This window comes from Sander lucioperca, chromosome 10 (genome assembly GCF_008315115.2).
Source record: "Sander lucioperca isolate FBNREF2018 chromosome 10, SLUC_FBN_1.2, whole genome shotgun sequence".
NCBI lineage: Eukaryota > Metazoa > Chordata > Actinopteri > Perciformes > Percidae > Sander > Sander lucioperca.
In genome coordinates, this window is record NC_050182.1 from 13696728 (window position 1) to 13710544 (window position 13817).

Below are 13817 nucleotides of genomic sequence, written 5' to 3' on the forward strand. Positions count from 1 at the left end.
GCCTGTCGGGTTCCAGTAATGACAACGTTGACTAAGGCTGACCAGTCATCCTATTGGTGCATGGGACTCTTCTTTGTAAACTGCTAGGGATGGCAGAAAAAGGAAAAGAGCCCACACGAGAGAGGAACAAAGGCAGAGCAAGGGAAATGCAGAGAGCAGACCATCGAGAGTGAATGAAAGTGAGGTAGAGGAAGCTGCGTGGAGTAAAGAGGCATCTCAGCATTTCTGCTTGTGCCAAATTGTTAGTGTACAGTATATGTGCACCCTGTACGTACGAACGGACAGACAGAAGAATGAGTCTGCTCATTGAAATTCTGTCCACTGCGCTTCACAGGCCCTTAACAGGCAGCCTCTGGGGTGGAGAGGTAGGCCTACAGTAGAGTAGTGCAGATTGGGCTGTGGATGACTCATGCTGCTATCCTCCAGTGAATATCTCAGCATCATGACTTTGCTCTGCACAGTTACAAAGTTTGGATTCCAGGGCTGAGATGCTTTTTGGAGAAGGGGAGAGCTTGCCTCACAGTGCTTTATGTCTCTGGAGGCCGGTGATAATGACCAACGGTTCATTGTGCACTTAATCAGAATCAAATCTGCTTTTACAGTTTGGCTCAAAGACGACACACCTATCCACAATGAAGAACAGTGCATAAAAAGAGTAGAATAAGTCAGCAGTGATAGATCATTATAACTCCTCTTTATGATGAAATATATGGAGGTGCTTACAACTGGAACATTTTGCGTGATGCACACCAAAACACTTTTACAATTTCCCTTTGCAACAAAAATATTTTGCCATTTAGCCTTTGAAGATAACATTTCCTAATAACCCGCTGTGCAACATAACTCAGAGCAGATTAATAGAGTGTAAAGCCTTGTACCTTAAAATGCTTTTTCAGCTGTTTATTCATGGTCGTGATGAGACACAACCATTCCAGTCATAATCTTGACAGTATATCACAAAGCACTCCACAATATGTATTTTCAGAATTTCTAGTGAGTATCAGGTCTTACTTTCAACAGCTAGATGTGAGTAACTATAGAGAACCACACTTGAAATTAATAATTTGTGGTTGGAGAGATAAAAATCTGCCAGTTGCTTCCATAAGCATCACTTGGACCTTTACAGGGTAAAACTGACACCTATATAATTTATTGTGGCTTTTTAAAGTGGTAAGAACTGAGTGACAGAGTGTGGGATTTAAGTATTGGATCGAAAGAAAAGGAATCAGCAACTAGTTTGATTATTATTAAAATGCCAAACTTCGTATGGTACCAGGTTCTCAAATGTGAGAATTTGCTGCTTTTCATCATCTTAGGGCGTTTTCACACCGAATCGAACTAGTTTAATCGAACTAGAGTTTGTTTGCCCCGCTGGTGCGGTTCGTTTGGGCAGGTGAGAGCGCGGCAATCGAACTCTGGTGCGCACTAAAAGCGGACCAAACAAGCGTACCGAGACCTGCTTGAAGAGGTGGTCTCGGTACGCTTTCAATCGAACTCTGAAGCGGTTTGTTTGTGGTGAGAACGTGATCTGTACTCAAACCGCACCAACTAGATGTACTCCGCAAGTCTGAGCTAATGTCTTCTGTAGTCAGGTGTGTTTAGCAATCTTCGATGCAGCAGAGCAGCAAGCTGTAGCAGCTTGCAGTGTTTCTATCACAGAAATAGACTGTAGTCAAGCTTGCGGTCCGTCACTCGTATCTCCATGGTCAAACCAGCCGTCGCTAAAATTGGAGACAGACGCCGGCACAGCAGAGCGAAGTCTCGGTGACCAGAGCAGATGTAGTAACATCTCTTGCGAAACAATGTCTGATAATTTTAATGAAATGAGCTGGTTTGACCACTAGACCAGAACACAGGACCTTCTTCCTGTATTTACTTTCTTGTTCAGACATATCCGACCAATAAGAGGGCTGGACGTTCTTGCCTGATTTGTAATGACGCATTTTGGTACGCTTGGATTTTTCCAGGTGTGAAACCAAACCAAACCAAACCGACCGCTCCAAGTTTACTAACTCACCAACTGATTCAGCCCAAAGCAAACAAACTACAGGTGTGAAAACGCCCTTACATTAAAGTGAACTGAATATTTTTGGGGTTTTGGACCGTTGGTCGAACAAAACACTTAATGAGGTCATTGTCCTTGTGCCCTAGGATATTGTGATGGACGTTTTCTGATGATTTATAGACCAAACAATTATTCATTCTAAAATAAATTGGCAGATTAATCGATAATGTAAACAACCATTAGTTGCAACCCTAGAAAGCCCTGGCATTAAGTGTTCTACAAGAAGAAAACTAAAAAAAAATATAATTAAAATATGATTAAAGAATCGTTCAACCGGCTGCCAAAAATTCCATAAAGGCTATTTTGTCATCCTACATGATTCAGTCTTTCCCACTTTTTACCCCCTTTTAGATTTTGTGCAGACACAAAGGCTGAGCGGAGGCTTTCGTAACACAGCCTCATCACTGTGGCCCATATTCATAGCCTCGAGTTTCTGTTCACCCAAATGATTCATATAACTTATAATTTTTTCTAACAACAACAACAAAAGACATTTATCTGTAGAGGTGCAACATTTTGTGACTGGACTAAATGGTAGCTGAGATTTAGAGTGACATCCCACTATAGAAAGACATCATCCATTTGTCTTTCATGAAGGACCCCTAAGCAAGACACCAAACCTCTCCCTTCTTCAATCAGATGGAAACTGCGTGACCACATGTGGGTCCATGTATAAAAGAATTAAAATTTAGAATCTTTTTTTTTTCATGAACCCACTCTTCATGCTTCACTCCTTTTCATTCCTTAAATTGTCCATATTAATTAGCTGTGCTTGTTTAGGAGCTCATATATATTTCAGCAGCTCGATTCATAATTCAAACAGGAACTTGAAAGATCACCTGAGTTGTTATTTTGCCACAATTAAGACAATAGCCTGTTTTTTCTGCTCTGGCTGGGGATCATGGAGAATCACTGTATACGTCAACTGTCTGATGATGCAGTAAAATAATCGGTTGTGACATGCTGTAGTGTTGCATTGTGGGCCTCAGCAGATGACTGTTTCTGGCTTACTTTCAAAAGGAGAGAGTGCAGAGCCTCAGTTTTGTCAAACAAATATCTGTGTGTGTGTGTGTGTGTGTGTGTGTGTGTGTGTGTGTGTGTGTGTGTGTGTGTGTGTGTGTGTGTGTGTGTGTGTGTGTGTGTGTGTGTGTGTGTGTGGTAGTACACCCTGCAGATGTTGTGAGTGTAAATTTGGCTTTTCATTTATGCAGGAGGTGTGAGCTGCACACCCAGCAGAAGTCTTTCTCAACTTGTTTACCCCAGGATTCATTTTGAAAATCACATTTATCCTATTGTTTTAACTTGGTAAGATCACTTGTTTTCAGTGCAAATGAGTTCACGAATCTCCCCCTGGACCAGAGCATATAAAATTGATGTTAGTGGAGTGGTGATTTTCCTTATAGGGAAATATTGTCATCTTTTTATTTTGAATATTAAAGCAAAGTACGATTGATTCAGCCTTGTTCCCAGGCATGTTCAACTGGCCTGTTTCTAAAAGAGTGGAGTCTTTGAATTCCAGCATCAGACAGGATAAAGCGAGGAACTGCCTCAAGACGTTTGCTTTTGTATTCGTAGCTGAAAACTATAAATGCTCAGTGGCGTAACGGGAAGCATGTGAGAGATGCTGCTGTTGCCTTTTGCTTCATGGAAAAGAAATAAAAATGTCTAGAGCTTAAACAGAGATAATAAATAAGGTGTCTTCAGAGGAGGGAGAGAAAATGCAAGGTCAATATTAGACAGATGCATCAAGAGATGTTGAACAAGTCACAGAGAAAGCGAATTTTAACCTATAGAAAAGTGTTACAAGTGCACAAACATACTGTTACATTTTATGACTGATAAAAGCTTGAACAGATTACACGCACACAGCATGGGATAGTATTATTCTGTGCCTGCCTTTAACTGTTCCTTAAGTTAAAACATAACTTAAAGCAGTGCAATAAGGCTAGAGTGAAGAAAGAAAAGACAAAGTGCCTCATTCACCAAAGGTCCTTAGCCACACATTTTTAATTTAAGACGAAGTGAAACGGCTACCATGGAGAAGAAAATCCATATTAATATCTCCAACACTGGGTTATCAATTCCCTAAATTATCCAAGGCACAGAGCCCACAGATATAATTTTCATTTTTTTCCACATCTTCTTGATTGATCCTTGGAATCAGGGATAACGTCAAAGATAATTGTGTACCCCCACCGAGAAGATTAAAGTCTGTCTGTCTGTCAGCAGGATATCTCAGGAACCTCGGAACGGATCTCTGTTAAATGTGGTGGACAGGACAGCCTCAGGCCAAGGAACAGATGATTAGATTTTGGTGGTGAGCTGGATCTAGGACTTCTTCAATTAGACAATTGTCATTTTTAGCTTTGACTATAAAACTAACAGGGACAGAGACTTGATTTGATATTCACAGGGTGTGTTTGCAGCGTCACTATCAAGTGCCTGCTGCTTATAAATGAAATATCTCTTTGCTTTTCTCAGCCGTGTCTCAGCACCCATGTTTTAGTCATGGGAACTGCCTCTGCTTTTGTTTTATGTTTGTACTGTTTGTGTGAATGGGAATGATGTTAGGAAAACAAGGGCAAGGGAAAAACAAGGACATATCCTCTGGACTAGTGAATTAAAGGAACATATGAAAAGTGAACCAGTTTGAAGTGTTTTAAGGCTTTTAAAAGTATGACTAAAGCATTTGATCTTTTTTAAAGGACTAGTTAGGCGTTTGCCTGCTTTCTTGTACAGAGTTGGACAAAAAGATCAATACTACTCTCACATCTAGGACCAGTTAGCCTAGCTTAGCATAAAGACTGAAAACAGGGAAACCGCTAGCCTGGCTCTGTCCCAATGTTTAAAAAATTGCCTACCAGCACCTCTAATACTTATTGCATATTTTGTTTGTTAAATGCAAAAACTGAAATGGAAAAACAAGTTGTGGTTGTAGGAGGGGTTACAGTATGTGTTGCACTATATTGCCTTTAGACAGAGCCAGGCTAGCTGTTCCCAGGCTAAGATAAGCTAAGTGTTTCCTGAATGTAGCTTTAGATGTAAGAGGGGTATATCGATCTTATCATCTAACTCTTGGGCATTACTAAAAAAGTCAAACTCTTACCTACTTTGTTGTATCAATGCTTGCTGCTTTATGTAGTTAATGTAGTTTCCAAAGTCTCTTACAGTAGGTCCTCCCCAGAATCAGGTACTGTTTTGAGCATTGTCCTGCATTATAACTAATGACATTTTTCAGGCTGACCTATCACACACACTCCAATTACACCTGCCACAGATGTTATGAGGACAGACATGTGCCACAGCATCACAGCCCTCCTGACCTTCTCTTTCCTCCCTCTCTCTCCTCTTTTCCCTTCCTGCCCCCTCCTTCTCTCCTGTCCAGATGCAAGGTGTGCCGCCCCCCCCTCCTATCATCACCATCATCGCACCCACGTCCACTCCTTCCACGCTCCCTCTTACGACCGTCCCGCCCACGAACGTCCCACCTACGACCGTCCTACCTACGACCGTCCCTCCTTCAACCGTCCCTCTTTCGACCGTCCTTCCTTCGACCGTCCTTCCTTCGACCGTCCTTCTTTCGACCGTCCTTCCTTTGACCGTCCTTCCTTTGACCGTCCTTCCTTCGACCGTCCCTCCTACAACCGTCCCTCCTACAACCTTTCCCCGCACGAGGGCCCCATCTACGACCGCCCTTCGCAAGACCGTCCACCCCAAGATCGCTGGGACCCCCATCTCCGTGTGAACACCGGAAATCAGATCTACATGTTGGACCAGGAAGAGGTATTGCACTCCACACAACAGGAATACACTGATACTGGTTTTGCACAGATGGCACACCAGTTGAAATAAATGAGGGGGGCATTAGTATTCAGTGTTTTTCCTGGCTCAGAATTGGCCTTTGCGCGGTCACACAGTAAGTGGGGGGACTGGGAGTTCTCCCCCAGGAAATTTTGAGCGTCAAAGACTTTTTTTCTGATATATTTTTAGACCCCAATTTATGAGTAAAAAATAAGTAAAACACAAAATTCTGTTGGCACGTAACGATTCCAAATGGAATATAATGTAGTAAGGGGGCTTTCACATCAGGGACTTGAGCCCTGATCTGACTAAACTTGACCCTAAAGACCCGTTTGTTTATTTAATATGAACAGGGCTTGAGGTAACTTTTTAATCCTAAATTGAAAAATGTTGCAGTGACTAACATAAGGTAACTGCTACTTTTGTCACTAATTTGTATAATAATACAATTGTGTTATGAAGTATAATATTTCTATTTTGAAATGGGCTAAATTCTATTGACCAATATTTTATCAGTGATGTTGAATATACAGTAGTGTAACGGACCACCACGGTTCGTCATGCATGTGAACCGCGGATTAATTTCAGTCTTTGACCTTCATAGTGTAAAAACGTGACACTACGTGAATGGGGGAGCAGCAGAAAAAGGGAGCAGGACGTACCGTTCGTTCAGGGCAATGCCGCGGTCGCTGTGTTTTTCATGCGTAGGCCTACTCACGTACGGTTCACATCAGGTGTTAAAACCAACTGTGCCAAAACACTAGGGATGAGCGAGTACAGCATTATCTGTATCTGTATCTGTTAACCATATGAATTATCTGTATCTGTATCTGTACTCGGACTGGGCGGGGCCTAACCTGGAAGTGGGTGGGGTTTAACCCGGAAGTGGGTCGGGTTGTCTTGAAATGGGCGGGGCTTTAACCGGTATGTTACTTTAAGCATGCAATTGATATGGGTTGATCAGAAATTGTTATATTTATTGCTGATTAGAAAACTATTTACATGACAGCATCAGCATTGAGCTTCAGATCAATGGTTTTGATCACGATAACAAACAAACTATATACAGAACAAGTTTTGCAACAATGAATACAACACATGCGGTTGCAATTATGAAGTAAAATGTAATGAACAGAGTTTTCATACTCAACATAACTTTCTTTTTTTAACTTTTAATTTTTTATGATCAGTGGTTCTTTTTTTTTATTTTTTTTTTTTATTTCCACACCAGGTATGTGTGTGTTTGTGTGTGTGTGTGTGTGTGTGTGTGTGTGAGTGAGTAAGAGAGAGACAGAGAGAGAGAGAGAGAGAGAGAGAGAGAGAGAGAGAGAGGGGGGCGGGGGGGACTGTGTTCTACGGATCAAATAGTCCGACGCTGTTTTTCTGTTTAGAGCCAGCTGACGGTTTAAAAAAGAAAAAAAATCTCCGACAGGCAGAGACGCAACGTGAGTCGCATTCTACCAAGCACTACGTCTGAACAAAGCCCACGTTTACCAGAACTCTACTGGTTAATAAGTAAGTACTACAAACCGAAGTAAAAAACAAACCTGAAGCTGAAGAAACCCTAAACGTTAACGGAAAAGACCCGCGAACCTGAGTGACTGAGGGAGAGACAGAGAGAGAGAGAGCTGTTCTCTTCTCAGTGTTCTGTGTGTGAGTGAGCAGAGCGGGACACAGCAACACAATACATCTGTATGTGTGTAGGGGAGGGGCGCTGTGACGACTAGCATAACACAGAACGCAGACACAGTCAGCTACCCAGTGAGGATTTTTATTCATTCCGAGCACAGATATTGACTCGTATTACTCGTATAATACTCGTACTCGGCAAAAGTGCTTTTCGTTTCAGCCGAGTATCCGGCTCAACTCTACAAAACACAGAATTGGATTACTATTTAACGCGACTACGAGATGTTTTTTTAACCGGTCATGAAACTGTCGCCATGAAACTGATGCCATCATACGGTAGCACAGCCCGCCGCAGACAGACAGACAGCCGTTGGAGCTCCGGCGGAGAGAGCTCCGCGCCAGTCAGCAGCGGCTTCTCGCCGCACCACCAGTCTGGCAGCATGGTCACCAGAAGAGTCCAGTACAGCACACATTTTATCACAATATGTTGTGAGCTGGTAAATTCTTCTGTGTTTACCCGGAAAAATAAAGGTTAAACAGTCTTCATTATATAAATGTGTCAAAGCAAATATTGAAATATTTCCCTCTCCTGTGATGCAATAAAGGTATTTAAATAGACATGGCATAACCTTTAACTATTACACGGTAAACTTTACACACGCCACTTAAAGGTACAATATGTAACTTTTCTGCATTAAAATGTCTAAAAACGACCATACCTATGTTATATATTTTTTGAGTTGTGTAGTTACACTATCCCAAATGTTTCCATCAAATGGCAAACCCATAGAAATCTGTTATTTTTTTTTCAGACACGTCACGTTTCATTTAGTGGCCCGTCAGTGGCGTCATATAACCTTTCACCATCTAGTTACTTGTTACTTCCGTCAAAACACGGGCACCCAGATGCTACGTTCGAGAGTAATTGTAAATCATACAATGTCACAGAAAAAAATACTGGTAACACTACTTTTTCTGCCAAAATGCATCATTTTGTGATTAATTACATGCCACTTTGCAACACAGTAATACAGCAGAAACCGTATTTATTGATACATATCAATATTAATCCAGCTTAATGTTACTACAGTGTATGTGGTGGTTGACAAGTAGCTAACATTCATGCTAGCTAATGCTTGGTGGATAACATCATAGGGTTACAACATCGTTCATCACGCTCATAAAGTTATTAGTAGTATGATTGTTTTGACCATGGATAAAAGCAGCACTGCGCTAACCCACGAATAAGTTCCCTAGTAACGTTAACGTTAGCTGTATAGCTACACAGACGATTAATCTAATGCTAATTTAGCCAGCTAGCACACTCCAGTCTGCCTGCCTCACTCCCCCAGCACAAAGAGACATCATTCGGGATGATAGCTGACAACACAGCCGGGACATGTAGCAATAGCTAGTTAGCGTTAGCCCCAGCCGGTGCCGGGTGCCTTCGACGCTAACAGCAGTTTTATGAAGCGTCGGGAAACAGAGAATATCAGACCCAGGCATCACCTTAACCACTCGGCCACCTCGTCTGCTAGCCCAGGCATCCTAGTTACAACATCGGCCATCCATAATGTTAGCTAGCTAGCTACGTGTTTGTTCCAAAAATCTCCTCCCTTCCGAATTTCTCCCCCCTTCGCGTTTAGCTGTCTTTACAGTTAGCTAGCTAAATTAATCCGACAACAGGTGGGTTAAGTACCATAACGAATAGTTAAGATAACAAAAAAGTGAAGGGGGAGATCGGGCAGCTGGGAGATGTTTTGCTGCTGCACAACAGGCATCGAACATCATCGCGGAGATTCCCCCTGCAATCCCCTCCCACACCCATCTCTCAGCCTCGTTGAGTAGCGAGCTAGCGTTACAACAAACCCCGTCCGCCCGGTAAAATCCAAAGGGTGACATTGGCATGTGAAATATACTGTGATAGTGTGGTAAAACCTGCTAACGTTAGCCGCTAATGTTAGCTTGCTGGCTCACTAGCTAACTGGTCAGCCAGCTACCAATACAGGTTGAATCAAGAAAAACGTAATTATGTTGGGGAAACTGCAGCTATTTTATTAGCATGACATGAATAAACGTTACTAAACGTAACGTGAATAAACTTGAATGGGTAAACTCGTCCGTGAACAGATGCATTCTAATCAACGAGTGTTTAGCAATAAAAACTCCCATAATTCCACGCAACATCCCTACGTCATCAAACGTCTGTGTTTACAATCCATTGTTTTGGTTGAGAGACCCTTAGCGGCAGAAAGTTACATATTGTACGTTTAATATGCTGGATTATTGAATGTTCACATCACATATTAAAGGAGGGTTAAGTCACTTTGCAATGTGCCTTGCTATAAGTATCAAAAAATGTGTTGACCTAAAATTAGGGATGCACCGATCCGACTTTTTCAGTCCCGATACCGATGCCAGGGCTTTGTGTATCTGTTGATACCCGATACCGATCCGATACTGTTGTTAAATTAATAATAAACTTTATACCTTCCACCTTATACCTTCCTTCCACCATGTGGAAGAGACTAAAGGCACCAGACTTTCCTAACTAGACATTACTTTCCTAAGACAAAATAACATAGATGTAATGTATTGAATTCTTATTTATTTGTTATTTAAAAAACAATTGTGCATTCAAATCGAAAATATAATGTAATCAAACTTCTTAAAATAAATTTAAATAAATAACAATAATGGGCCTTTATATAGGTTTATAATGGCTTATTCTACTGTCAGGCGTACATAGAATATCACAAAAACATTTTAATGTCATCATGTTTACTAAAAGCTTTGATTACTAAAGGGTTTGCTTGGCTCCACAACATTATACAACAACGTTATATGAAGGAGAATCCATGAAACAGTTACAGAATCTAAACATTTTTTTTTCTGCAAACTGCAAAGTAGTAAAATAAACTCAAATCGAATGAATACACATACAAACAACTTTAACATTGTTTCCCTTTCAAAACAAAATAGTTGTAAGCTAGTTGTATAAACACTACCTTGGCCACAGGTAAGTTAGGTTGTAGTGGGCGACTGAACGTAGCTCCGCTGTCAGCCTCCTGCGCTGTTTGAATAATGTCAGTAGGTTGGCAGACGTATTTCAGCGAGGCAAGACATCTTAAATCCAGTGTTTTAATCATTGCTCTGAACCCGTCTTTCTCAACGGTCTGTAGCGGGACCGTAGTTGGATTGCGTTCATAATGTTGCTCTGCTGCATGCTTGAAGTGACAGGTCTTTCACGTTAGCACTGTAACGTTAGCACGGTAACGTTAGCACGGCTGAGTAACGGTAGAGATCCATTTGACCGTGCGACGCTTCTGTCGCGCCGCGCTCCAGTCTATTTCTATGGGTGACGTCAAGCGACTTTAACGTGCACGCAAAGCATTCCGGGAAGGCGGCGCTGCATTTGAAAAAATGCTGCGCGTCCAAAAGCTGGCCGATGCCCATCTTTATGCAAATTAATCCGTTGAACGTGACGTGACTATCCAGTAGAAGTAGACAAAAATCTTTTAAACTGACCTTTGTCGATCTGAAATAAAGACAGATTCAGCAACTGTATGGCCTATTTCTCGCTTAAAATGTTTTCAGAAACACGTTTCGGTGAACTATTTTCGTAAAATACTAGATCGTATTCTCAACGAGCCGCCATGACACTCTTAAAATTCTCGAGAAGCCAAACCCACGTCAGGCGTTCGTCCAATCAGCTGCCGGTCAAGGGCGTGGAGCATCAACCATGGATGTATGACGTCGCGACACCATGCTTCAGTCGTGTCGGACAAATGGATCTCTACCGTAACGTTAGAGCGACGGGCAACAACAGTGGCTAAATTATGTCCGATTTTTTTAGAAACAAAAAACCTTGCGACAACAGACGGCTCCTCTCTTGAGCATACGTTGTTCTGGTGTATCTCTGGTCTTTCTTCATCCTCTAACTTTCTTCTCTGTTCTTGAATGTGCAATAGTGACCGGAGCCTCTCTCAGCTTAACAGACTTGTTATGCTACCTGGCTAGCTAGCAGCTATAATGTTACCCAACATGCCGTTCGGCAGTGTAGCTACATTTGTAAATGTAAAATTATTAGTGTTAGAAACTGTTGAAGTCACAAATTGTTATGTGCTATGGTGTTTTATCCTTTTAAAGAAAGTTAGTTGTGGGTTATTAATTGTTGTGTTATAAAGTTACTACCATGAGTGAGAAGGGTACGCAGTTAACAGGGGTCCCAGTGCTGCGACGGAGGAAAAAACAAAAACAAAATGGATCGGCCTGTGGATCTGTTCATTTTTCCGATCCAGCTATTTTGTCAATATCGGATCGGTGCACCCCTACCTAAAATTACCTTAGAAAGTTGCTTAAATACACACCGTGTCTGCTTGTTGTGTATATAAAGCAACCTTATGAACATGATCATTCATTTGAAGTCATGTTTCTGGCCACCTGGCAAATTTAAGCCCAATATTCACTCTACTTTTAGCTCAGGTCTCCACCGAATCTTCAGGGGAATATGTTATTGTTTATATAAAAATATTGATTGGTGCAGCTTTAAAACAATTTTTACTGTATCTTCTGTTTGTTTTGTTTTATTAGCAAAGAACACGATTCAAAGATTTGATACAGGATTCAGATTCTATAAAATTTTTATCTTACCCAAACTCTAGCTACAGCTAGTTCAAAAGATGTGAGGAGTATCCCTACTGTGGTGTGTGAAAATAACATATTTCACATAATCCGTCCTCATGTCTTTTGGGGTAAAACATAGGTTGACAGTGTTCTTAACATGGTCTGTTATAAAATAGTTTCACACAGTCTTTGTGCTACTTAAAGGACCCTCCTTTCAGCAAATATCTGTTCAAAAAGGAGGTCAGAGAGAGAATGTATCCAGAGTCTATACCAGAGACTAAAAGCTTCCCTGGATCACTGTCGCCTCAGGCTCGCTTTTGGGGGTTCAGATACAAGGGCAGTTGTTAATTCTGTGGCAAGTTGTCTGTGGTTGGAAGCGTTTGGTAATCCTCTGCATTGTTTAACTGGATCCTAACTGTGTAACCAGTAAGCTCAAAGTCAAAAACACTATACTGTGGGATATATCTGTGATATACTGTATGAGTCTGTGAGTTATTTTTGAATGAAAGGTTGTTACTGTTTTTGATGTTCTCACTTCCTCAACATGCCTGATCTACGTACTTCTGTGTCAATTAGTTTCATACATTTTCTTGAGTGCTTGTAGAGTGTATTAACTTGGTTTTACATGCAGTTCAGAAAAAGTCATACTTGTATTAGCTTAGTAAATGCAAGATACGTTTTGTTCATTGGAGAGACAGCAAGAGTTGTGCCTCTTGCAGTTGTAGTGGTATTTAGTAGGGGTGGACTCACCAGATATTGTCACGATACCTATGTCACAATACGATATTATTGTGATTTTAAACATATTGCGATATTCTGCGATATATTGCAATTTATTACCCTTTTTTCCAACTTCAAATGATGTCCCCAAAGGAAAACTTCTGTCAACATCTGTTTTATCTTCAAAGATACTTTTCTCAGTTTTTTCATCTCACTTCAATTTTGTTGCTAAAAGTAATTGATTTATATTATTCTAGTACCAAAAAGTAAAATTCTCATGTGCAATTTATATGATAAAAGATCGATACTTGGCATCTGTGTATCAATACAGTATTGCCATGGAAAAAAACGGCTACGGCTGGTGGAGAAACTGAGACATCCTGATCGTATGCTCAATATATTCCCCCTTTTCTTCCAGAGTAACTGACACCAACCCTTGGCTTTACCAGGTTTCAATTTTTTTAGATAATCAGATTTCTGTCAGTACCATGGAAGAGGCTAGTTAAGCCGGGAAGACACCGTACATCAACTGTTCTTTAAAGAATAAGGCTGGTAATATTCTTTAGTTGTCCTATTGTCAAGTCCCATGAAAAGACAAAAACCAACAATGAAATGAGTCTACTAACAATAATTGTCTGCGTAGCAGTAGTCTGAAATAACTTATTCCTCTGAACCATTGACTTCCAATGTTGTCCAAAAACTATTAAAAACACATCAATGAGCCAAACTGTTGCACTTGGTGACATGTTACTTCATAACCAACATGGACACTCACTAGAGCACCCAATGTGTATTAACCCTCAACTGAAAATAGTCCCCCAACAAATGCACTATTAACTCTTCTACGAGTAATGTTAACTAAAACGTGCGCAGCTGTTTCAGAAGATTACAGAGCCTTTTTACTTGTGACCCATTTTTTTAGCCTGGTGCTGAGTTCCCCAGACAGGATAGGTAAGAGAAAGTTTTCCTTCCCAGC

General features: G+C 41.1%; 1 protein-coding gene across 12 annotated transcripts in view; it reads left to right on the forward strand.

Moving 5' to 3' along the window:
• Positions 1-13817, forward strand: part of syngap1b (synaptic Ras GTPase activating protein 1b) — a 157238-nt gene that overhangs the window by 36353 nt on the left and 107068 nt on the right. For all 12 annotated transcript variants that reach the window (XM_036005888.1, XM_036005896.1, XM_036005887.1 and 9 more), the window contains one exon: positions 5451-5848. In XM_036005888.1, the coding sequence (XP_035861781.1) occupies positions 5451-5848 (398 nt within the window). The remainder of the gene's footprint in view (positions 1-5450; positions 5849-13817) is intronic.